This window comes from Choloepus didactylus, chromosome 7, assembly GCF_015220235.1.
Source record: "Choloepus didactylus isolate mChoDid1 chromosome 7, mChoDid1.pri, whole genome shotgun sequence".
NCBI lineage: Eukaryota > Metazoa > Chordata > Mammalia > Pilosa > Megalonychidae > Choloepus > Choloepus didactylus.
The window spans coordinates 121019172-121045086 of record NC_051313.1 but is presented as its reverse complement, the minus strand read 5'-3'; the positions used below and the strand labels follow the sequence as shown (position 1 = coordinate 121045086).

Here is a 25915-nt window from a genome sequence, read left to right as displayed (position 1 = left end):
TTAAGGGATGAGAAAATACCCTAGCAGCATCCCAGACTCGACATTCCTTCCCCTCCCCTAGACTCAGTACTCCTGCCCTCCTCTGAATCAACACTATTGTCTACTGCACCAGGCATTTTAGGTTTTCCCTCCAGATTCACTCAAGACATTATCCTGAATGGATCATGAAAGTCACAGTTTCTATTGAGGTCACTTTCCCAACCCAACTGCTCCCTCCCCTCCTCCCTTTGGGCTTAGGGTGGTCATAGCTCTGCTGCAACTAGCTCTGGAGTGCTCAACTATTCTTTGTCATTTCCCTACACCCTGCCCAGTTCTTTGTAATAAAACTTTATAAACCACTTTACTCTAATTTGATTGAGTCATCTGTTTCCTGCCACAACCTTCACTGATAGAGAAGCTTTTTACAAATGGATATGCTACAAGCTATAGGATTTATTGGAAGTATAAGACAAGATTCCTATTCTCTAGAAATTTAAACTGGGGCACTTAAATGGTTCCAGTTACAAAGTAGGAGTGCACCTGAGTACTAAATGGTGCTAGTAGGTACCATAGGAATCCCACGGGCCTCAGGAACACGGACTTTCGCAGAGCACAAAGGCTGTTGAGTTGTGCAAGGGGACTAACCATGGGCCACACCTACAATGGCTGTGCTTGAGATATATATTATGAGATTAGGTATGTTTAAAAGCCAGCACAGTGCTTGGCAAAGCTCTTGCTGTTTCTACTACATCAGCTTTCCAAACTTAAGTGTAACTTACATGCAGTAAAGTGCACAAAACTAATCAACCATTTTTTATTAAAGTGAAATTTACATACAAAATTCACCATTTTGAAGTGAGTAATTCAGAGGCATTTAGTACATTCACAATGTTGTGCAACCACAATTGCTATCAAGTTCCAAAACATTTTCATCACCCCAAAACAAAACCCTGTACCCATTAAGCAGTCACTTTCCATTCTCCTCTCGCCCCAACCCCTGGCAACTACTAATCTGCTGTCTCTGGGGGTTGACATATTCTGCCTATCTTATATAAATGGCTTCATACAATATGTGACCTTTTCTATTTTCCTTTACTTAGCATGTTTTTGAGGTTTATCCATGTTGTAGCATTTATCAATGTTATTCCTTTTTATGGCTGAATAATATTCCATTGTATAGATACACCACAATTTATCCATTCATCTGCTGATGAACATGTATTTGTTTTCACCTTTTGGCTACTGTGAATAGTGCTGCTATGAGCATTCATGTAAAGTATTTGAGTACCTGTTTTCAGTTCTTTGGGGTATATGGAATGGAATGGAATTGCTGGCTCATATGGTAATTCTATGTTTAACTTCTGGAGGAACCACCAAACTATTTTCCACAGCAGATGAAACATTTTACAATCCTACGAACAGTGTACAAAGGTTCCAATTTCTCCACATCCTCTCGTAATCAACCAACTTTTAAAATTTAAATTTCAGAAACTTGCCTAAATAGAAGATAATGTTAAAAATATATGTACAAGTCCATAACTCTCTTTTTTTAAGTTTGTTTCTCAAGAACCAGGTATTTTAAAAACCTGCAATAGACCATAAGGCACAGAATGAATATTTATTTATCACAGAGGCCAAGCCTAAGCTCTTATTTTATAAATACTGGAAATGCAGGCCAGAAAATTACAGAGACTTGGCTGAAAGTCAAAACTACAGGATGCTTCTAGCCAGGTGGGGCCAGGAGAGGAAAATACTTCAGTAGCATTCCATAACTCCATTCTCAGACCTACTTACTCCAAGCATCCCTTCAAGTTCCTGAGGCCAAAGTTGTTTCTACTTTTGGAGGATGAGTAAGAATCCCAGTAAAAAAAGAAGACATACAGTTTTCAAATGGGAGGCAGTGCACCTTTTGTGTCACAGAGCAATAATTAGATCAGTCCAGCTAAAGATGAGCAGCCATTTAAGATATCTGGGCACAGAATTATTAAGTGCCATTTTAGAAAACCTGTGGCCCCGTATCCCCCTATCTTTCCATTTACTCCTAAGCCTTTCTGGCCCCACCCATGCTCCCTGACGATGCATATCAGTATACCCCAATGCTTTCTAAAGCCTTGAATTCTTTCTTCAAATATTTTCTAATACTTTATTTATTGGTCTCGGAGGAAAAAGGGCACTGAGTTTTCAGGTGGATGACATTTCCAAAGAAGAGAGGATGAAGGCCTCTGGCTTGGCTTCCTGCTTCAGCACTCCTGTCAGCAGGAACTCAGGTGAGAGGAGGGGCAGTCCAACCCGAAATGGAATGGAGCATCGAGGGAAGTCCTGAGGGCATGTGATCACAACTCTGTGAGGCTGAGGAAAGACAAAGAGCAAATTCAGAAAGTTGAGTGTGAAAATGAATCCTAGAAATAAGGTCAGGACACACAAATCAGTCTTGGCATCACTAAAATAGTGTCTCCTGATATGAAGCCATAGGCAGCACACTGCACCATCTATGAAGTATTCTTGCCAAAAAAAATTGAACCTCAATTTATTCAAGCTTTTAATGTTAATCACAATTTACAGGAAGTACAGATGACAGAGAAGCAACATAAATGATACAAGGTAGCAAAGAGAAAAATCCAGACTGTGGAACATTCTCAGCACAACTGACCTACTTTCAGCAGGATGTCAATGGCATAAAAAAGGCTGGGGGTTTGGGAGGTACTGCTTTAGAGTGAAGGAGAATTAAGAGATATAACAATTGCAGAAAAGTGAGGATCTTGTTTGGATCCTGATTTGAACAACACCTTTAAAAAGACATTTTAAACTTTGCAAATAAACTCACTACCCTCCGTACTACATGGGGCATGATTCCCAGGGGTATAAGTCTCCCTGACAACATGAGATATGATTCCCAGGGATGAGCCTGGCCCTGGCATCATGGGATTGATAAAGCCTTCTTGACCAAAAGAGGGAAGAGAAATGAAACAAAATAAAGTTTCAGTGGCTAAGAGATTACAAATAGCGTTGAGAGGTCATTCTGGAGGTTGTTCTTACGCATTACACAGATATCCTTTTTAGCTTCTATTAGAATAGCTAGAAGGAAATACCTGAATCTGTTGAATTGTAATCCAGTAGACATGACTCATGATGGTAACTGAATAACTATATGGCTTTTATTGTGTGACCATGTGATTGTGAAAACCTTGGGACTGATTCTCCCTTTACCTAGAGTATGGGGGGAAAAAGTGGAAGGGATGTTTTGGATGTTTATTTTTTTCTTTATTTTGGAGTAATGAAAATGTTCTAAAATTGATTTTGTTGATGAATGCACAACTATATGATGATACTGTGAGCCACTGATTGTATACTTTGGATGGATTGTATGGTATGTGAATATATCTCAATAAAATTGCATTTTAAAAAAAGGGCAACTCTTTTTTCTTCTAGACAACTGGAGAAATTTTATTAATGGAATGAGTAAGAGATGATGACCAAGAAACTACTGTTAATTTTGCTAGGGGTCAAAAATGGCATTGTGATAATGTAAGAAAAAAAAAATGATATCTGTGACTTGCTTTAAAATACTTCAGCATAGAAAATGAAAGAAAAAGATAAAAGGGATAGATGGAGTAAATGGGGAAAAACTTAAATAACTGTTGAATCTGGTTGACTGGTATATGGGTGTGCTGGTTTGGATGTATTATGCCCTCCAAAACGCCATTATCTTTGATACAGTCTTGTGTGGGCAGGAAAGGTATTGGTGTTGATTGGGTTAGAGACTTTTTTTTTTTTTTTTTTTTTTTAATCATCATTTTATTGAGATACATTCACATACCACGCAGTCATACAAAACAAATTGTACTTTCGATTGTTTACAGTACCATTACATAGTTGTACATTCATCACCTAATTCAATCCCTGACACCTTCATTAGCACACACACAAAAATAACAAGAATAATAATTAGAGTGAAAAAGAGCAATTGAAGTAAAAAAGAGCACTAGGTACCTTTGTCTGTTTGTTTGCTTCCCCTACTTTTCTACACATCGATCCATAAACTAGACAAAGTGGAGTTTGGTCCTTATGGCATTCCCAATCCCACTGTCACCCCTCATAAGCTACATTTTTATACAACTGTCTTCGAGATTCATGGGTTCTGGGTTGTAGTTTAATAGTTTCAGGTATCCACCACCAGCTACCCCAATTCTTTAGAACCTAAAAAAGGTTGTCTAAAGTGTGCGTAAGAGTGCCCACCAGAGTGATCTCTCGGCTCATTTTGGAATCTCTCTGCCACTGAAGCTTATTTCATTTCCTTTCACATCCCCCTTTTGGTCAAGATGTTCTCCATCCCACGATGCCGGGTCTACATTCCTCCCCGGGAGTCATATTCCACGTTGCCAGGGAGATTCACTTCCCTGGGTGTCTGATCCCACGTAGGGGGGAGGGCAGTGATTTCACCTTTCAAGTTGGCTTAGCCAGAGAGAGAGGGCCACATCTGAGCAACAAAGGGGCATTCAGGAGGAGACTCTTAGGCACAAATACAGGGAGGCCTAGCCTCTCCTTTGCAGCAACCGTCTTCCCAAGGGTAAAACTTATGGTAGAGGGCTCAACCCATCAAACCACCAGTCCCCTATGTCTGTGGTCATGTTAGCAACCATGGAGGTGGCGTAGGCGAATACCCCTGCATTCTCCACAGGCTCCTCAAGGGGGCACTACATCGTTTTTTTTTTTTTTTTTTTTTTCCTTGTTTGTCTTTTTTTCTTTTTTTTTTTTTTTTTAACTTTCCCTTCTTTTTTCAAATCAACTGTATGAAAAAAAAAGTTAAAAAGAAAACAAACATACAATAAAAGAACATTTCAAAGAGACCATAGCAAGGGAGTAAGAAAAAGACAACTAACCTAAGATAACTGCTTAACTTCCAACATGTTCCTACTTTACCCCAAGAAAGTTACATACTATAGCAACATTTCAGTGAACTTGTTCCTACTACATCCATCAGAAATTAACAGACCATAGTCATTTCTGGGCATCCCCAGAACGTTAAATAGCTTATCTGTTCTTCTTGGATTATTGTTCCCCCTTCCTTAATTGCTCTCTACTGCTAGTTCCCCTACATTCTACATTATAAACCATTTGTTTTACATTTTTCAAAGTTCACATTCGTGGTAGCATATAATATTTCTCTTTTTGTGCCTGGCTTATTTCGCTCAGCATTATGTCTTCAAGGTTCATCCATGTTGTCATATGTTTCACCAGATCGTTCCTTCTTACTGCCGCGTAGTATTCCATCGTGTGTATATACCACATTTTATTTGTCCACTCATCTGTTGATGGACATTTGGGTTGTTTCCATCTCTTGGCAATTGTGAATAATGCTGCTATGAACATTGGTGTGCAGATATCTGTTCGTGTCACTGCTTTCCGATCTTCCGGGTATATCCCGAGAAGTGCAATCGCTGGATCGAATGGTAGCTCTATCTCTAGTTTTCTAAGGAACTGCCAGACTGACTTCCAGAGTGGCTGAACCATTATACAGTCCCACCAACAATGAATAAGAGTTCCAATTTCTCCACATCCCCTCCAGCATTTGTAGTTTCCTGTTTGTTTAATGGCAGCCATTCTAACCGGTGTTAGATGGTATCTCATTGTGGTCTTAATTTGCATCTCTCTAATAGCTAGTGAAGCTGAACATTTTTTCATGTGTTTCTTGGCCATTTGTATTTCCTCTTCAGAGAACTGTCTTTTCATATCTTTTGCCCATTTTATAATTGGGCTGTCTGTACTATTGTCATTGAGTTGTAGGATTTCTTTGTATATGCAAGATATCAGTCTTTTGTCAGATACATGGTTTCCAAAAATTTTTTCCCATTGAGTTGGCTGCCTCTTTACCTTTTTGAGAAATTCCTTTGAGGTGCAGAAACTTCTAAGCTTGAGGAGTTCCCATTTATCTATTTTCTCTTTTGTTGCTTGTGCTTTGGGTGTAAAGTCTAGGAAGTGGCCTCCTAATACAAGGTCTTGGAGATGTTTTCCTACATTATCTTCTAGGAGTTTAATGGTACTTTCTTTTATATTGAGATCTTTGGTCCATTTTGAGTTAATTTTTGTGTAGGGGGTGAGGTAGGGGTCCTCTTTCATTCTTTTGGATATGGATATCCAACTCTCCCAGCCCCATTTGTTGAAAAGACCATTATGGCTCAGTTCGGTGACTTTGGGGGCCTTATCAAAGATACAGCTCACCAGTCTGCCATCTTGCCCCGCCTCCGGGTTAGAGACTTTTGATTGGATGTTTCCGTGGAGATGTGATCACTCAACTGTGGGCGAGATCTTTCACTACACAATTTCCATAGAGGTGTGGCCCCGCCCATTCAGCATGGCCATTGATTAGTTTACTGGAGCACTATATAAGCTCAGACAGAAGGAGCAAGCTTGCTACAGCCAAGAGGAACACTTTGAAGAATGCATGGAAGCTGAGAGAGGAGCTGAAGCTTACAGAGACATTTTGGAGATGGCATTTGAAAGCAGACTTTTGCTCCAGAGAAGCTAAGAGAGGACAAATGCCCCAAGAGCAACTGAAAGTGACATGTTGGAGAGAAGCTGAAGCCTAGAGAGGAACATCCTGGGAGAAAGACGTTTTGAAACCAGAACTCTGGAGCAGATGCCAGCCATGTGCCTTCCCAGCTAACAGAGGTTTTCTGGACACCATTGGCCATCCTCCAGTGAAGGTACCTGATTGCTGACGTGTTACCCTGTTCACTTTATGGCCTTAAGACTGTAACTGTGTAACCAAATGAACTCCCTTTTATAAAAGTCAATACATTTCTGGTGTTTTGCATTCCAGCAGCATTAGCAAACTAGAACAATGGGTGTTCATTGCATTGTATTCTTCTACTTTTATGTATACTTGAAAACTTTAAAAACACAAAATAGAAATAAAAATAAGTCCTCTTGGTATCAGCAGACATCTTCTCTTATCTCCCATCCCCTTCTTCTACACCTTCAGTCTTCCCCAAACCCTCTCCCTAGTGTATGTTTCCACCTGTACCTTCATTTCTCGCTCCAACCTTTTCCTATTCTAGCCACTTCTTTAAGTGCGACCTTACCAGGCCCAAACCCACCAGCCATACCTTGTAGGAGCGGGGCATGCTGGGGAGCACAGTGCCCCCACAGCAGCTGATGATCTCTCCCATCTGAGGTGGCGGTGGCTGGACTCCGGGGGTCACATGAATCTCATAGCCCTGAGAAGAGGAAAATGGTGGAAACGGCAGATGTAGATGCACAGAGAGGGCATGGACTTCAGGGAGACCTCTGGAGGGAGGGTTGGAGCTTGGGGCAGAAGATGGCACCTCACCTCCAGCAGCCTTCGCTCCCGAGCCCGGCTCAGGGCATCCCGAAGGCTGAAGCCAAAGTTCCTCTCCTGCTCAGGATCAGTCACCACATATTCTTCAGGGGGTAAGAAGCAACCAGCCTTGCGGGACTAAGAATGGGAGCAGTCAGCATCCTAGCTCAGCCTAGCCCCTTGCCCAGCAATTCTGCCTAGCATTTTTATTAACTCACAAAATATTTTGCCCCACTAACCCTCCCTTGCCTCCCCCCACTCCACCTTTTCCCCCCAGCACTGCTTTCTAGAGTGCTATGTGCACAGTCTTCCCCTGTCACTATCTTTATTGGTCTGTAGTCATCTCCTGGCCGCTCACCTGGTGCAGCCAGTCCAGAGTGAGGATGGGGATTCCCCGCCCCAGGGCACACAGAAACTTGACAGTCCGGCGAATTCGATCAGTGACTAGGTGTGAAGCCTCTGTCACTGAGCCAGCCAGGCTCCCACCCAGAGCCAGCACAGCCCGCTCTCCTCGGGCATCCACCACGCCTGTGAAGAGCACCTGTGGAAGGGTAGCCTGAGCTGGTCACAGCAGTCCGTGCCACCAGCACCTACCTCTAAAACCCTGCCAAGTCCCCTCCCATCCTCCCATGTCTCCACCCCACACAAAGCCCCATGCCCCTTTCCTCTTACTCGGGGGACTGTGGGTTCTTGGTCAGTTTTGATCCTTCGGAGGTTGTGACTCAGTGTTTCCTTGGGCTCCTCTTCTGCTTGACCTCTCTTTCTCTTGCCCAGTCCTGGAACCACTGCATCCTGGGATTGAGAAAGATCTGGGTGGGAGTTTCTGAGCCCCCAAGCCCTTTTTCCTAGCTTCATGACCCCAGCCCTCTCCTCACCTCTTCCTTTCTTGGCCTCTCTGCAGTTTCTTCCTCTTTCTTGAGGGACTCTGCCTTCTGGGGGCCTTCCCTTCTTTGGGACTGTTTTTGAAGTGGGGATGAATCTGTGATAACTAGGGGCCTCTTGCGGTTTCGAGAGGCCTTAGGCTGGGACTCTGGGGTAGACCCAGATATGCCTGTTACCTCCACCTTTTGGATCGGGAGAGCATGAGGGGGTGCCTCAAGAAGCTGGGGAAAGGAAGGTTCAGGAATGGTCATAAAGGACTCAGTTGCTCTCACTGCTCCTCGTCTTTGGCTCCTTGAAGAACAGGATTTAGATTCAGGTATGGAACAAGGTTCATTGACAATGGGAGCAGTGAGGGACCCATGCTTCTTAGTGGTCCTCTGTCTCCTGCTGCAACTGGCTTGAGGGACAGGCTCAGGGGGAATAGGCTGGTCTGTGGGGACAGGAGGCTGGAATTCAGGGGTGGTAGGCACTGGCAGAGCATTTATTGAGGAAGACCTTAGTGTCCTGTTCTGACCACCTTGAGCTATAGACTCAGGGGTGACAGGCTGGTCTGTGGAGGTGGAAGGATGGAGCTCAGGGGCTGTGGGGACAACTGGTTCGGGGGTCTTGACAGAGGACCTACGTGCCCTGCCTCGAGTAGCCTGTAACATGGGCTCAGGAGTGACAGGCTGGTCTGTGGGGGTAGGAGGCTTGAGATGAGAGACTGTCGATTCCACTGGTTCAGGGGTCTTGACAGTGGACCTATGTGTCCTGCCCCGAGTTGCCCGTAATACGGGCTCAGGGTTGACAGGCTGGTCTGTGGAGGTGGAAGGCTGGGGCTCAGAGGCTGTGGGGATAACTGGTTCAGGGGTTTTGACAGAGGACCTACGTGCCCTGCCCCGAGTGGCCCGTAACATGGGCTCAGGGTTGACAGGCTGGTCTGTGGAGGTGGAAGGCTGGAGCTCAGGGGCTGTGGGGATAACTGTTTCAGGGGTTTTGACAGAGGACCTATGTGCCCTGCCCCGAGTGGCCCGTAACCTGGGCTCAGGGTTGACAGGCTGGTCTGTGGAGGTAGGAGGCTTGAGATGAGGGACTGCTGATTCCACTGGTTCAGGGGTCTTGACAGTGGACCTATGTGTCCTGCCCCGAGTTGCCCGTAATATGGGCTCAGGGTTGACAGGCTGGTCTGTGGAGGTGGAAGGCTGGAGCTCAGGGGCTGTGGGGATAACTGGTTCAGGGGTTTTGACAGAGGACCTACGTGCCCTGCCCCGAGTGGCCCGTAACCTGGGCTCGGGGTTGACAGGCTGGTCTGTGGAGGTGGAAGGCTGGAGCTCAGGGGCTGTGGGGATAACTGGTTCAGGGGTTTTGACAGAGGACCTACGTGCCCTACCCCGAGTGGCCCGTAACATGGGCTCAGGGTTGACAGGCTGGTCTGTGGGTGTAGGAGGCTCAGGATGAGGGGCTCTGGATTCCACTGGTTCAGGGGTCTTGACAGACGACCTATGTGTCCTGCCCCGAGTTCCCCGTAATATGGGCCTGGGGGTGACAGGCTGGATATCAGGGGTGGTGGATTCCACTGGTTCAGGGGTCTTGACGGAGGACCTATGTGTCCTGCCCCAAGTTGTCTGTAATTTGGGCTCGGGGGTGACAGGCTGGTCTGTAGAGGTGGAAGGCTGGAGCTCAATGGCTGTGGGGACAACTGGTACAGGTGTCATTTCAGATGACCTACGTGTTCTGCCTCGAATGACCTGAGATGCAGGCTCAGGGCTGATAGGCTGGTATGTGAGGTGTGTGGTAGAGCGGGGCTCAAGGGCAGTAGAGGGAACTGGAGACGGTGTCATCCTGGAGGAACCCCGGGGCCTGACTTTAGGTTCTGTCCGGAGAGGCTCCAGCTCTGAGGACATAGGAGTCTCTGGAGCTTGCTGACTCCCATGTTGCCGGGTCCTTGGTATGGGTGGCTCTAAAGACAATGGAGAGGGAGAAAGAAGGGGCTGGGGAACAGAATGTTTTTGGCTCTGAGAGGTGGTTTGGGACTTGGGGGGGTTGGGGAGCGAGACTGAGGCTTTAGGCACTGAAGGAGGCAGATAGGCATCTGGGGATTTCTGATCACCCTGGGGAGAAAACAGAAGCAAGTGAGATGGGGAAGAGATAAAGAAAAAACAGATAAACCTTGGATACTATGTTTCTGGTCAATATGTGCTCACTGGCTTATCTCTTGCTGTGACCTGTCTTCCATTAGACTGAGAACTTCCTGGGGGAGGAAACCTCCTTTTTCCCATGGACCTCTCTCTATAATGCCAATATGTTTTTCTCCACATATGGATGATGGTGGTGAAGAGGAGGGTGAGAAAAAGAGGGAAGAAACAAGAAGAAAGATGCTTCTTAACTAACCAATGGGTCAATGAAGATATCACAAGATAAATTAGGAAATATCTTAAAATGAACAAAAACAAGAATACAGCATAACAAAGCTTACAGGATACAGCAAAGGCAGTGCTCAGAGGGAAGTATGTAGCTGTAAACACATTATAAAAAAAGAAAGATCTCAAATCAGTAATGCATGGAGGAACTAGAAAGAGAAGACTAAATTAAACCAACAGTGAGCAGAAGGAAGTAAATAGTAAAGATTAGAGTGGAGATAAATAAAATAGAGAATTAAAAAAATAGAGAAAATCAATGAAACCAAAAGTTGATTCTTCGAAAAGATCAATATATTTGACAAACATAGCTAGACTGACAAAAAAAGAGGATGCAAATAACTAAAATCAGAAATGCAAAAGGGAACATTACTACCAACCACACAGAAATAAAAATGATTATAAGAAAATACTATGACAGACAACCAGAGCTTTAAGTAGCAAAACTTTTTGTATGTTTGTTTGCTTGCTTTTACTGTGATGACCTTGGCTAGAAATATCTCTAAAAATATCTTATAAACTTTTGTCCCTTTTCAAGACAGTTTTAATGCCACCTTTTCTTGATGACTCAGAGCTATCATTATGAATACTAACTACTGTACTAAGCTATAATGCAGTTATGAACTGACAGGTCACTGAGTTCAGAGGCCCATTTGTCCCTACACTCACTGGCCCCAAAGAGCTGTGGGGCAAAGACACCCCAATGAAGAAGTAAAAACACAGACTCTACAGTGAGACAAACCTGGGTTAGAATCCCATCTCCAGCTTTCACTGTTTGTGTGGACTTGGGTAAGAATTTAACCTCTCTGAGCCTTGGTTTCCGTCCACATAAGGACTTGTATGGCAGTGCAAAGCAGCTTTATTCAAAATAGCCCAAAACAGAAAACAACCCAAGAGTCCATCAGCAAACTGTGGTATATCTATGTAGTGAACTCAGCAATAAAAAGAAACAATATACTCCTACATGCAACGACACAAATGAAAAAAAAAAAAAAAAATAGAAGAAGAAGATACAATGAACAACTGCATACCAATGAATTAGATAACCTAGATGAAATGGACAAATTCCCAGAAACCTAAACTGATTCAAGAAAAAACAGAAGACATCAAGAGACCAATAACAAGTAAAGAGATTCAATCAGTAATCAAAAACCTCTCAAAAAAGAAAAGTCCAGATCCAGATGGCTTCATTGGTGAATTTTACCAACTATTCAAAGCAGAATTAACACCAATCCTGCTCCAACTCTTTCAAAAAATTGAAAAGGAGGGAATGCTTCCTAACATTCTGTGAGGCCAGTATCACCCTAATACCAAGGCCAGATAAAGATATCAGAAGGAAAGAAAATTACAAACTAATATCCATTAAGAATAGAGATGCACAATTCCTCAAAAAACACTAGCAAACTGTATCCAACAGTACATTAAAAGGACTATACACCATAATCAAGTGGGATTTAATCCCAGAAATGCAACGGTGGTTCAACATAAGAAAATTAATCAATGTAACACATTAATAGAATGAGAGGGGAAAAACAAAAGATCATCTCCAATTGATGCAGAGAAAGCATTTGACAAAATCTAGTACTGCTTCCTGATAAAAACATTTAGAAAACTAGGACTAGAAGGAAGCTTCTTCAACACAATAAAGGGCATATCTGAAAAACTAACAGTTAACCATACTCAATGGTGAAAGACTGTAAGCTTTCCCCTAAGATCAATAACAAGAAAAGATTCCCATTTTCACCACTGCTATCCTACATTGTAGTGGAAATTCTAGCCACAGCAACTAGGCAAGAAAAAAAGAAAAGGCATCCAAATTGGAAAAGAAGAAGTAAAACTTTCCCTATTTGCAGGTGAAATGATGCTATATGGAGAAAAATCCCAAAAAATTCACAACAAAGCTTCTAGAGCTAATAAACCAGTTCAGGAAAGTGGCTTGGTACAAGATCAATCCAAAAAAATCACTGGTGTTTGTATACACTAGTAATGAACAATCCAAAAAGGAAATCAAGAAAACAATTCCATTCACAATAACAACTATAAGAATCAAATATCTAGGAATAAATTTAACCAAGGACATAAAGGTAAATGGAAAACTACAAAACACTGCTGAAAGAAAGTAAAAAGGACCTAAATACAATGAAGGACCTTCCATGTTCGTGGATTGGAAGACTAAATATTGCGAAGAGTCTGTTCTACTCAAAGTTATTTAGATATTCAATGTAAACCCAATCAATTTTTTTCTATTTTTGCAGAAAATAGAATTCTATTTTTACAGAAATAGAAAGGCCAATTATCAAATTCATATGGAAGGGCAAGGAGCCCTGAGGAGCCAAAACCATCTTGAAAAGGAAGAAAAAGGTTGGAGGAATAATACTTCCAGATTTTAAAAACTTATTATGAATAATTAAAAAAATAAAAAAATAATTATTACAAAGCTATAATAATCAAAACAGTATGTTACTTCACAAGTACAGACATACAGATCAGTGGAATTGAACCAATAATTCAGAAGTAAACCCTCAAATCTATGACCAGTTGATTTTTGACAAGGGTGCCAAGCCCACTCAATGGGGAAAGAATAATCTCTTCACCAAATGGTGCTGAGAGAACTAGATAACCATATGCAAAAGAATGAAAGTGGACCCTACCTCACATCATATACAAAAATTAACTCAACATGGATCAAAGACCTAAATTTAAGGGCTAAACCTATAACACTCCTAGAAGAAAACATAGGGAAACATCTATAGGACCTTGTATTAGGCACTGGTTTCTTAGAGTTTTTACCAAAACATGAGCAGTAAAAGAAAAAAATAGATAAATGGGAATTCCTCAAGATTAAAAACTTTTGTGTACTGATAAATTTTTGTTAGTGCCAAGTCCACTCAATGGGGAAAGAATAGTCTCTTCAACAAATGATGCTAAGAAAACTGGATATCCACATGCAAAAGAATGAAAGAGGATCACTACCTCATACCATATACAAAAATTAACTCAAAATGGATCAAAAACCTAAGAACCAAAAATATAAAACTCCTAGAAGAAATTCTTGAGGAATATCTTCAGGACCTTATATTAGGCAGTGGATTCATAGATTTTATAACAAAAGCATGATCATCAAAAGAAAAAATAGATAAATTGGACCTCTTCAAAACTCAAAACTTTTGTACATCAAAGGACATTAACAAGAAAGTGAGAAAACTATAGAATGGGAGAAAATATTTGGAAACCATAGATCTAAGAGTTCAGTAATGGTTTAATACTCAGAATACGGCGGGGGGGGGGGGCAAAAAAACACAAAAAACTCCCACAACTCAATAAAAAAAGACAAACAACCCAATTAAAAAATGGGCTAAGGAATTGACAGGACATTTCTCCAAGGAGATGGACAGGTGGCCAATGAGCACATGAAGGATGCTCAACATCACTGGCCATTTGGGAGACACAAATCAGGCCATGATGGGGTACCACCCACTTCACACTCACTAGGATGGTTATTTTCACAGAAACGGAGAATAGCAAGTGTTGGTAAGGATGTGGAGAGATGGGGGCCCTTGTGCATTGTTGAAGGGAATGTGGAGTGGGTCAGCTGCTGTGGAGAGTGGTGGCTGCTGTGGTTCCTCAGAAAGTTGGGTGTGGAGTTGTCATATGACCCAGCAGTCCCATTTCTAGGTGTATACCCAAAGGAACCGAAGGCAAGGACTTGGACAGATATCTGTGTACTGATAGTGTGCAGCATTGTTCACAATGGCTGGGGTGTGATGGAAGCTGAGGTGTCCGTCAATGGATGAACAGATGAACAGACTGGGGTATATACAGGCCAACAATATTATTCAACCATGGAAGGGGGTGAAGTTCTGATTCATACAGCAACATGGATGAACCTTAGGGACACTGAGTTGAGTGAAATAAGCCAGACACAGAAGGACAAATATTGTGTGGTCTCATTTGTGTGAGAGTATGCAGATTTGCAGACACAGAAGGTAGATTACAGGATACCAGGGGCAGGGATGGGGGTAGGGAATGGGGAGCTAAGGCTTAATGGGTATGGAGTTTCTGTTTGGAGTGATGGAAAGGTTTGTAATGGATGGTGGTGATGGTGGCACAAATTTATAAGTGTAATTAACACTACTGAATTGTATAGCTGAAAGTGGTTAAAATGGGAAATGTTATGTTGTACTTATATTACCACAATAAAAATTAAAAGAAGAAGAAGAAAGGGACTTCCCTTTCTGAATCAGGTAGAGGAAAATAAAACTTGGAAAAGAGATATGGAAAACAATGGGTACCAAGGGTAAAGGGATAGAAGAAAACTAAGTATGGTTGTAATAGAAGAAAACCGAGAATGTGCGGAGAAAGCAGCTCTCACCCAGGAAGTCTTCCGAGCAGGTGGCATTTTGCAGTTCGAGTTGCCTAGACAGGAAGCAAAGACAAGGGTGGTTGAGTTCTATGAGTCAGTTGCTTAGGAATTGATTAGCAATGGGGGGCTTGTACACCTTGGGCTCCCTTTGGCTCTCACTTACCTCTCTGCTGCCTCCTGGTGCCTACTGGGACTACCGTTCCTCCACCTGACTGGCTCCCAGAAGTTACTGGGGCTGAAGCCAGTCCCTGAAGGGCCCCCACCCCCACTCCAGGCTCTACTGTTGGAAAGGAGGCCTGCCCTTCCTGGTCCTGGCTCCCTCCCTCCGTCTCCTCTCTCTGTGTGCCTTTCTCCAGTATCACTTTGGGTATCTTTACTTCTAACACAGCTGGCTCACTCTCCTTCTCTGCTTCTCTCTCAAGTATTTCTCTTCCAAGGGTGTGTGCCTCTATTTCTCTCTCCCGTATTTCCTTGGATATCTCACTTTCTACCTTCAAACTCCCCATGTCCCTTTCCATATTTGCACCTTTCATGTTTTTATCTGACTCTTGTCTCTGAGAATCTCTAACTAAGAGCTGTTTTTGTTCTCTTTCCTGTATCCCCCCAGTTAATTCTCCCTCTCCTATCATATCTTCTCTTTCTCTTTCCCCTTCTGGTGGCACTTTCTTAGTTTTCTTCTCCAGTGGCTCTCTCTCAGAGGGCACCCTCTCTGCTGTTTTTCTTGGTGTACCCATGTCTTTCTCCATAGTATGTGCTCCTCTGATTTGAATCCCCAATGGCTCTGTGTGAACTGGGCTCTCTGGCTGTTGGTCTTGTGGAGTTGCCCTGGGTGGAGAGGGGCTGGTTCCATGGGCCTCAAGGTGGGTGGCAATGTGCTGGGTTTCAGAGGCCTCTGCCTCTCTCAGACAGAATGGCTGTGTAGCCAAGACCTCCCAAGGCTCATCCAGGGCACCTGAAAGTAGAAAGTCACAAAGAAAAAGAGTGAGAAAGAAGGAAAATGAGGTAGGGATAGGTTAAAACATAACACATTGAGAAAGGATTAAGATAAATTCATGAATGATAAATCCAAATGGGTTATTAAAGGAATAAGAGTAATAGCTCTAACATCTAATGTTGGTCTCAAAAAGTAAGACCATACCCTCATATAAAAGCCTCCTTAGGAACCCTTTAAGAAAGCATGCTAAACTAGTTGGTCTATGGGTCTGACTCAATATGGCATTTGTTTTCCTGATAAGATGGAGAAATATCAGCAAAAGTCAAGGAATATGAAAGAAACATGTAGAGGGAGATAATAAGAATGGATGCAATGTTGGGGACACAGAGAAGGGGAGAGTTCCTTGTACCAGAGGTATAGAAGCTGCAACAGGAAGGGCCAGCTTCTTGGGGTAGAGTAATCCGGAAGGCCTGGGTGGGTTCATCCTCCATGTCCTGGACTGCTACACAAGAAAAGATGGCCTAAGCACAGCTCCTCCAGAGAACCCTAGGGTTCCATCTCTGGTTTCCCACCCTCCCCACTCCAGCCTTCATTCCCTTCAAGAATTATCAGACTCCCACTGGTACCAGTACACAACCAATATTGACGTCCTCACATTCCAGGCTCTGATTCTCTCTCTCCACAAAGCACTGGGTAGCTTGTAGGTCCAGATCTTCAGAATCTGATGAAGGAAGAATAAAGGAAAAAAGAAAATCTTACTGACCCTAACTCCTTACTTCATCTCTGCTATTGTCTCCCCAATTCCTACAACCGTTCTTTTATTAGGGGTCAAGAGAGGAAGAAAGGCTACCACTTACCATCTTGGTTGTCTTCAGAGTCCTTGGACCCATGCACATGTGGTTCTCTCTCCCTTTCTGTAGGGGTCTGGGCTCCCTCTCTATGTGGCTGGATGGGTTCCCCAGAAGTGCTTGTTCCCACCACCAAATCTGTTAGGTTCTCCCTTGAGACAGGGAGAAGCTCCTGCTCCACTTGTGTCACAAGGGACCCACCCTGGGCCCCTGCTTCAAGAGCTCTCTCCCGTTCGAGAACAGCTGCAGCCCACTCTGTCCCGGCATCTCCTTCTGCCGGAAGCTGGAGCTTTCTTACATCTGCCACTGCTGAGTCTGCTAAGGACATGCTCTCCTCTGCATCCATTTCACAGTCTGGAGGAAGCTGGGCTTCCTCTAGATGTACCACAGGCAGCTTTGCAGGGTTCCCCTCTGCTTCCACATCTGTTTGATTTGTCCCCTCCTCAGGCACCTGATGCTTCTCTAGATGTGTAACAGCTGGCCCTGGTGGGACTTCCTCCTCCACTACTGTGTTGATGTCCACCATGGTGGAGGTTTGTCTTCTCTCCAGCTGGATCCCAGGTAAGTCCTTTTCTACCACATCCATATCACTGTCCCCAAGGGGAGGTTGGCTCTTTTCTGAATGTGCTATAACAAGGACTCCATCTTTGTCTGTGTGACCCTTGGGGAGATGTCTCTTTTCCACTGGGAGCCCCTCCTCCTCCATATCCGTGTCACTGTCTCTCCCAGCAGAGGTTTGGCTTTCCTCCAGAAGGACCACAGGTTGGGCCCTGCCTTCTCCCACGTCTATATCTCTGTTCCTTGTAACAATTCGGCTCTCTTTAAGAAGCGACAAAGCGAGCGCTGCTGAGATTTCTTCCTCGTCATCTGTATCGCTGTTGATCACCACAGGGGGCTGGCTTCTCTCCAGAGGGACAGCCAGTGGAGCCTCACCCTTCTCCACATCTATATCACGACTAGCCTGGCTCTCTTGCAGATGTGCCAAAGCAGGCACCCCAAGACTCTCCATGCCAACTCCACGGAAAATTTGCCTCTTTTTCACAGGAACCATGGCTGGGGTTGCTGGGATCCCCTCTTCTTCCACATCTGTATCACTGTCTGTGAAGGCAGAAGGCTGGTTCCTTTCCAAATGGACCTCGGCTGATCTCCCTGGAAGTTTGTTGTCATCATCCACATCTGTGTCACTGTCCTCCTTTATGGGTTGGTTTCTCTTCAGAATCACCCCTACTGGAAGCACCACATTCCCTGTAGCACTCTCTACTTTTGTTTCATTGTCCACCTCCTTTGCCGAAGGCTGATTCTTCTCAAGGTGAAGTTCAGTTGCAACTCCATCAGCTTCTGCAGTGGCACCTCTTCTGGCAGCTGAGGAGGCCTCCCCTGATGCTGGCTGCTCACATTCTTCATCTGTGTCACTCTCCAAGTTAAAGGCAAAAGGTGGCCCAGGGCCATCTGGGGCAGGGGAAGCCCCTTCTTCATCACTATGAAGAGAAGAGAAAGATTCAATAAAATCTATTTCCCAGGAAGGGATACTCCATTCAACCGTAAGCTCCTTGAAGACAGACACAAGGTAGTCTGTTTGTTTTTCTATCTCCAGCAATAAGTACTCCACTTGGCACCAGAGGTGTGCAATAATAATTCAGCTGAGTGAATGAAAATGTACAGTTTCTGAGCCCCAATAATTATCTGTTAGAGATTCAATCTACCAGTCCCTGGCTCCTCCTCCTTTCGAAAACACAGGTTTCTGGCCCTTTGGCACTCACCTTTCCGGCACAACTGTTGCCAAAGGGGAGGAGACAGACCTTGATTCTTTCACCACACAACTTTCAGAAAGAAGATCTGTCAAGTGTAAAAAGGAGCAAGCTGACAATTTTACACTCCCCATACCCCTCTCCTCACCCATCCTCCCAACACCACAAACTTACCTACTTCCTCCTCTGAGTCCTCAGCCAACAGAAGCCCCTGGGGTCGAGTTCCTGCCTGTACCCTGGGCGTCTCCTCTACAGTTAGGGGAGCTCGGGAGACCAAAGGCGGGGGGACATCCAGGTGATGGTACTGGCAGGGTAGGTCAGCAAAGAGAATCAGCTCCTGGTCCCTCAGACGATGACTCACCCCAGGGCTCAGGACCTTAGGAGGCCTGACGATTTGAGTACCATTGAGGCTCCCACAATCGTGGAGGACAGGTGCCTTGTCCAAGGCCAAGATTTCAATCACTGCATGTTGTTTGGAGATGGACGGAAAAGGCAGGGCCACAGAGCAGTCAGGCATTCGGCCTACCACATTCTTCCCAAGGTATAGCGGGAAATCTAAGAATCAGAGAGGTAGATAGGTTCCAAGACCAGAGTCCTGGCCTGTCTGTTCCTAGGAAAATCTTCCTGTTAGGCTTTCCCCTACTCACTTAAGGCCCCCACTTGCATTAGAAAAATAAAAGGCCCCAGAACATCTAGGCTTTGAAGAGTAAAAGCAGTGTATTATTCATATACAATACCCCATCCATCCACACTGGATTTTAATTTGAATCTCTTCATCTTCTCCCACCAAAGTAAAATCGCCCCCACTGAGTCTCGGGCACTAGACTGAAACAATCAACTCAATTAGCCCCGCCTTCTCCATTTCTGGTAAAAAAACAAAAAAAAATTCAAGTTTCCTTGAAATATATGTAAGTTTCTTGCAACCCTCCAGATACCTCCCCATGAAAATAAAAAGACTTATACCAACACTTCAATACCCAATACCCCCTGACCTTTTTCTGGTCCATGGACACTGCTGAAGATATGCAGTCTCCCTAGGGGCTCCAAGTTACACCCCAAGGATTCACTGGGTCTCTCTGCTTCCTCCTCTTCGTCAGCCTCCCAGTCAATAACCTGCGTATCTTCCATGACCTGGGAAGGAAACACATTATCATCATTCTCATCGTCGCTTCACACACACAATATCAGAGAGGAAATTGATAACTGGAGCTAAAACTTGATAATTATGGAAACTGTTGCTTCTTTTTCTGTCACTCATTCTCTTAATATCCTTCTGAAGTGTTTAACAAATATTTTTTTAAATAGATTTTATTAAACCTAGGATGATAATTGCAAAAGCTTTACATTCCAAGAAGTGAAAGGCAATTTCCTTTAAAAAAAAAAAAAAGATCAAACAGTCCATATTATGTTGTGCTGCTTTATACACAGGAATGATTTATTTGATATATTAATCAGTTGCAACATGTGCCTATAAAATTTAAAATCATTCTTAATATGTATCAAAGGCAGAGTGAATGTCATAATGATGTTACTTTCACATTAGCCAGATAACAAAGCATAAGAAACTTAGGACCATGATAACGATTCAAAATAAAATTTACAGAACAAGCACGTTGAAGTCAGCTACTGAGTGTCACTTTCACAGTTAATGTTGCTTGTCCACCTCTTATTTCATCAAAGGCTATCAACCAATGAAATAAATATTCCTTTGATGCAGAAGCACAAACACATTTAGGTTCCAAATACTGTGCTCTGGTTGTAATACATGCAAGACAGACCCTAAATCAGAAAAATCTGCTGAAAGAAAACAAAGAAAAACAAAAAGAAGCCAGAAATGAATGCATTTACAAGCATGTGGATAAGGCCTATGAAGGGTGAAATCAGGGTTTTAAACCCCTTCCTTCTCAGGTATGGGGTTAAGAGTCTGAGAGAGATATTTGCGAGGGTGAGGATGCGGGAGGCTGGCAGTGCAGTGGCAGCATCACAAGAGTGCTCTACCAGAAGCGGAGGAGGGAGCTGGGCAGAACTGGACCATCGCGATCCAGCCATTGGAGAATCCAGAGAGGGGAAGAAATACCTGAAACAAGGAAGACGGGAACGAAAGCGCAACAACAACAGGAAAAAAACAAAAGAAAAAGAAAAAACAGAAGAAAAAGAGAAAAGTAGTAAATACAAAGAGAACCAAAAAGGAGAAAACACATGCTAGAAATAAAAAGTTTAGTATACTCATGCCAAAACTAACAGAACATAATAGCAAAAATCAAGACCCTTACTCAAGTCAAGATTGCATAAGCAAGTGTAGAAACTTGAAAGAAATATAATCCATTAAACTTAAATTGTTTCTAAGGGATCAGCATTAATTTTACAAATAAAGATATTATTTTATATATTTAAAATATTTTCTAATTTGTCAGAAACATATCTGATGGTATCCTGTAAATGCACACATCTTATAAGCTCTTTTGTACAGTGCTTTCATTTGTAGCAGAAGACACACCTTTTTCTTCTGCATACATGATACCGAGAACCAATTCAAATACACTTCACATAGTATGGCTAGCTATTGCAACATACTGTTGAAAAAATATAACCACTGAACATACTGTGCAGTTCTGCAAAAACTTGAGAATAACTACAGAATTTTCATAAGTAACAGGGCTCAAAAGAAATGTCATATTGTTAGTCTTCTGCCATTTTATCACTTACCCATAGTATATATTTTAGCAAACTTGAAAATTTACAGCTTTGTCATCAAGGTCAGAGCTCTAGAGGATATGAATTAATGGAAACAGCTAACTAAGTTAAGAAAATCCTGCAACATCAATGGTTGAAGTCCATTTGCATGCACAATTTTAGCAAAATTTTAACTGCTTTTCATATTATAGTATGTTTCCAAATTTTGACTTGGGGAGGAAACCTTAAGCCATGGAATCACACCATAAAAATATACAAGCACATTATCACAAACATTTATCTCTTTAGTGAATACTAATTGAAAACTTACAAAGGTGTTTTCATTTTACTACCAAATTATAAATGAAGCAATACCAAATGCTTAACTTTGCTACAAACTGTAAAGTTACTTTCATTTTACTACTACTACTATTTCTTTCACTCCTTTACTAATATTTTTTAAGTATTACAAAGAAATTAGAGTTGTACTGAATAATATGACATATAAACCAATTCTACAAAAGGTAAACAAATTAGCACTCAAAACACTCTTATGAAAATTATTTATTCAGTCTTTAAACTAAAACTATAAAAATTCATCTTTTTAGCTTACTGTTTTAGGAAACAAAAGAAACAAGCCTATATTCTCCAATGGGAATCAAGTGATATTTTCCCTCCTCCCAACTACTTATAAGGGTAATATCCTTTTCATATTTAAACCTGTTAGTTTAGGAATATTTCAAAAAACTTTTGGTGACAATGTTCCAACAAAAAGCCTCTCCATTTATATTTCAAAAGTTTCAAATAGTGTCAATAAACTGGCTAGTACAAAAAAAATGAAAGACATGATTTTTTAAAGGCCTTTTGGACTGCATTTAGTACTAAGCAGGCTGCTGGTGTAACTTGGGAGAGGTCAAACGTCACTAGGGAAGGGGAAAAGGAGCTCGCTCTCCATTCCCCTGTGCATGCGACACACAGGAAACAGCAACGTTATCCATTAGCTTGCCCTCAGCTGTGCTTTCTGCCAGCAGAAGTGTCATGTAATGAATTTTGTAGATTTGGAACGTCTGAGCCTAGGGTAGGGTTTGGGTTTCCCTGCTGGGAACTCCCACTGACTGGGCTCCCGTTACCTTTCAGGATACCAGTGCACTTCCAGCTGTCCATGTAATTGGCGTTCCACAATCTCACACAGCCATCATTTCCTGAAGATGCTAGGACTGTTCCTGTTATATTCCAACTCACTCTCCAGACCTGAGAATTATGATTATTAAACTGAGCCACTACATGGATTTCAAATTTTGTTGGCCCACCAGAGGAAGTCAGTTTTTTCCTCACAGGTTTTAGAGTAAAAATTCTCATATCTTTGGTGGCTATAGCCGGAATATGGAAAGACCTTCCCAAATTCGGAGTAAACGCAATATCACGCACAGGATCAGTGACGGTCACAAGAGTTTTTGCTTTTGCATATTTCCTGGTGTTTTCATTATATTCAAAAATCTGCACCTTGGCCATTGCATTGGGACCACTGTCATCACTTTCTACAGGTATCATGGGAGAATGAGCACGGGAGCTTGAAGGGTTCCAGGAAATACAACTACAGCTGAGCTTACATGAAATTTCATGCTGCAGAGACCACTGACTGAGGTTCGTCACGTCGGGCACCTCGTATATGCTTACCATACCATCCGCTGAACAGGTTGCCAACATAAGACCCATATGCTGGGGAGCAAATTTCACATCGGTAATTCCGTATTCACCAAAGTTGTTCTCTTCACCCAGTGACTCTGTCCTCGCAGTCTGTAGTTCGATTCTCCTACTATTTCCTCCCAAATAGCCGCGGTTCATCAAAGGAACAGGAAGCCAAAACTTTTCCAAACTCAGGATGGGCCCACATCACACGCCACTCTCCAAACACAGCTACTATGTGTCTTCCAGCTAGCAGAACAATGCCAATCTCCACTTTCACTTTTATCCCAGGGGACCCTGACGCTCTGGTCACTGGAGCAGGTCGCCATCCGCCGCCCGTGGAAGTCGAAAGACACATCGTGGATGAGATCCTTGTGATCCGCAGCGATGCTGCGCGCCAGGAACATCGCTCCCGCTGCGTCCGCGCCTACTGCGCTGGCCCTGTCCCCTCCACGTCCCCTGAAGGAGCCCGCACACCCTCTCAAATATTTTTTATAACAAAGATTAAAAAATAAATACCATATGGTTCCCAGTACACAGATATATTTAAACATACGTACTTATTTATAAAAGTAAGGTTTTGACAAAGAATGCTTAAGCTTACTATGTGCAATACACTGATTTTTTTTTCTATTTTTCTTAAATTCTGTCTTTTAAACGCTGATTTGCAACCCACCAAATTGATTTCACTATTTACTCTTGGGTTGCAACCCAGTTTGAAAAGGAACAAACCTTTGCTGAGCATCAACTACATGCCAGGCATTGTGTTATATGTCAGGCATAATTGCCATTTGAGGCAGGCGTTTTGGAAACTGAGGCTAAAAGTATTAAATAATGTGCTCAGGATAACACAGAAAGTAAGTGGGTAGGATAAGAATAAATATGCTTCTGGCTGCCAAAACCCATACTTTTTATACTTTACCATACAGATTCAGTGTGATCAGACAAAATGCAAAGAATCACAATAACCACTGACATACACAGATGCTTGCTTTATGCAAAGTGCTGTTTTAATTACTTTATATTGATTGATTCACTTAATCTGCACAAAAATACTCTAAGGTAGGTATTAGCTCCCATTTTTCAGATAAAAGAAACTGCAGCAATGATGGGTTAAGGAACTTGCCCAGTATCACCGAGACAACGTCTCACCTCTGTTTAACATCCTTTGAAGGCTTTCCATGCCCACAGAACAAAATAAAATCTAAACTCCTTAGCAAGACCCTCCATGATCTGAATGAACCTCACGTCTTCCAATGCACCAACCCTCCTGCTCCAATGGTCTATAGTTCCACCACATGGGCCTTCTCCCCTATCTCTGAGCACACTGTCTCCACATCTCCTCACACCTGCATGCTTTAGCCTATCTTGCCTCTGGCCCTTTACTCGTAGTTTTCTGGTTCGACTCCTAGCTATCCTTCAAGATTCAGTTCAAATGTTGCTTCCTCAGCAAAGCCTTTCTGGGGCTCCTGGTGTATCCTGGGTTTTCCACAGGGGTCAATGAACTCGTGCCTATTCTAACACTTCTCATCACACTGCAACCATGACTTTCCATTTCTGCCTGCACACACCCCTGGCGGGCAGGACCACAAACCCTGCCCTCCTACAGTTACATCACTGAGCCTACTGATGAAAACAAATGAAAGGTAATGGAAACTCAAAATAGCACGTGGAGGTAACTTAGAAAGAGGACACCCTAGACGGAAACTGTTGACTGGTGACAAGTAGGTAAAGCAGAACACCTCCATGGAGAAAGTGTTTAACTCCGACCTTATGATGGCCAACTCAGCGGGTCCCCACAACCCTAACTCCAACCCAAGGGCCACCATCTTTGATCCTTACACCAGTGGGTTCCCTCAGGATCCAACGTCTCCCTGCGTCTTCGTACCTAAACTCGGGGCGGGGCGTCAGGTGCGCATAATCATGACAATCCCAGAAGCAAACTTCCGAGTTGCCCCTGCCCAGTCGCCCCTAAGGCACGCCCCTCCCACCCTCCGAGGGAGTCAAGATGGCAGCCGGGGAGCTGTGGACAAGGCCCCCAAGAACTCACCTACTTTGAGTCCCCGCGCGCGCGCCGCCAGTAACGGCCGCGACCCGTGTGGCGCGAGTGCGGGTGCCGGGAAGGAGCCGATTCGCTGATTGGCTCCTGCTACCGTCCTTCAGAGCTCAACTGCACGCTGATTGCTGAAGCCTCCCGCGCGGAGGGGCAAATCAAGCCCCTCCCCCGTCCAGCTCCGCCCCCTGACAGCTCAAAGAGGCGACTTCCCTCAGGACACTGAGATCTGTTTCGCGAGACGGTAGTAGCAGGTTGCTCTGCGCGCACAGAACAGCGCACCTTGATTGGGCAGCTCCAAAGGGGACGACCCACCGCCGCTTCACCGCCCACCGCCTACTTCCCGCGCAGATTTCTAAGCCGCGATCACAGAGTTTGGCGCCTGCTGCCCGCGGCAGATAGAGGGGCTGTACGATAGACATCGCTCGACGCGTTTGGTGCGGCCAGAGCGCCCTTCCTCGGTCCTCCCAGACATGGTGTCTGCTGACTCATGAGAAATGGGTTGCGGGTTGCAGTCGTGGCTACAGGCTGCAGTACGAACAGGCCGTAGGCGTGGCGCTTGAGGACTTCACATAGCAATGGAATTTCGTTTCCTTCTGATTTGGCTTGTTGTGCACAAGTCATGTCATTTCTTCCTGGGAATACATCCCTGACGGACATTTTGAGGTCATTTTCCTAAAGCACAGATCCTTAGGCGAACAGAGATAATTGTTATGCTAACCGTCTTAAAAGGGTGACCGAGATCTGTCCGCACCTTTTAAGGCTTGGGGGGAGGATAATAAAATCAGTTATTTCAGTATCTCAAGCTGACATGAAAAGAATAGCAGCTCTTTGAAATGCGTATAATTTTCACATTAGTTACCTCTTTTAATTCTGACCACATAATCCAAGAGGCAAAAGTAGATTTTAACAAATGAGGGAATATAAACTCTGGTTAAATGACTTGCCTAGGTTCCTATAGCTAACGTAAGGTAGAGACAAATTTGAAACAAACCTCTAAGTTTCTGAGCTCTCTCCACTGCCACAAAATAATGA

General features: G+C 43.5%; 1 protein-coding gene and 1 pseudogene across 6 annotated transcripts; both read right to left on the bottom strand.

The window, feature by feature from the left end:
- Positions 1–2102: 2102 nt before the first annotated feature.
- Positions 2103–25054, bottom strand: MDC1 (mediator of DNA damage checkpoint 1). 6 transcript variants are annotated; one of them, XM_037843015.1, is made up of 15 exons: positions 24878–25054; positions 19461–19599; positions 18643–19023; positions 18481–18556; positions 16730–18198; positions 16528–16593; positions 16282–16374; positions 15102–15890; positions 14948–14991; positions 8173–10269; positions 7970–8089; positions 7656–7838; positions 7310–7435; positions 7086–7196; positions 2103–2328 (listed from the first exon to the last, which is right to left on the bottom strand). In XM_037843015.1, the coding sequence occupies exons 2-15, from the start codon at positions 19594–19596 to the stop codon at positions 2161–2163; spliced, it is 5859 nt and encodes a 1952-aa protein (XP_037698943.1). In that variant the 5' UTR covers positions 19597–19599; positions 24878–25054; the 3' UTR covers positions 2103–2160. The 6 variants fall into 6 exon arrangements, with proteins under 6 accessions (XP_037698943.1, XP_037698946.1, XP_037698947.1 ...); XM_037843018.1 differs by having other exon boundaries at positions 16282–16371; XM_037843019.1 differs by having other exon boundaries at positions 15669–15890; positions 24878–25051.
- Positions 21774–23950, bottom strand: LOC119539470 (annotated as a pseudogene).
- Positions 25055–25915: the final 861 nt, after the last annotated feature.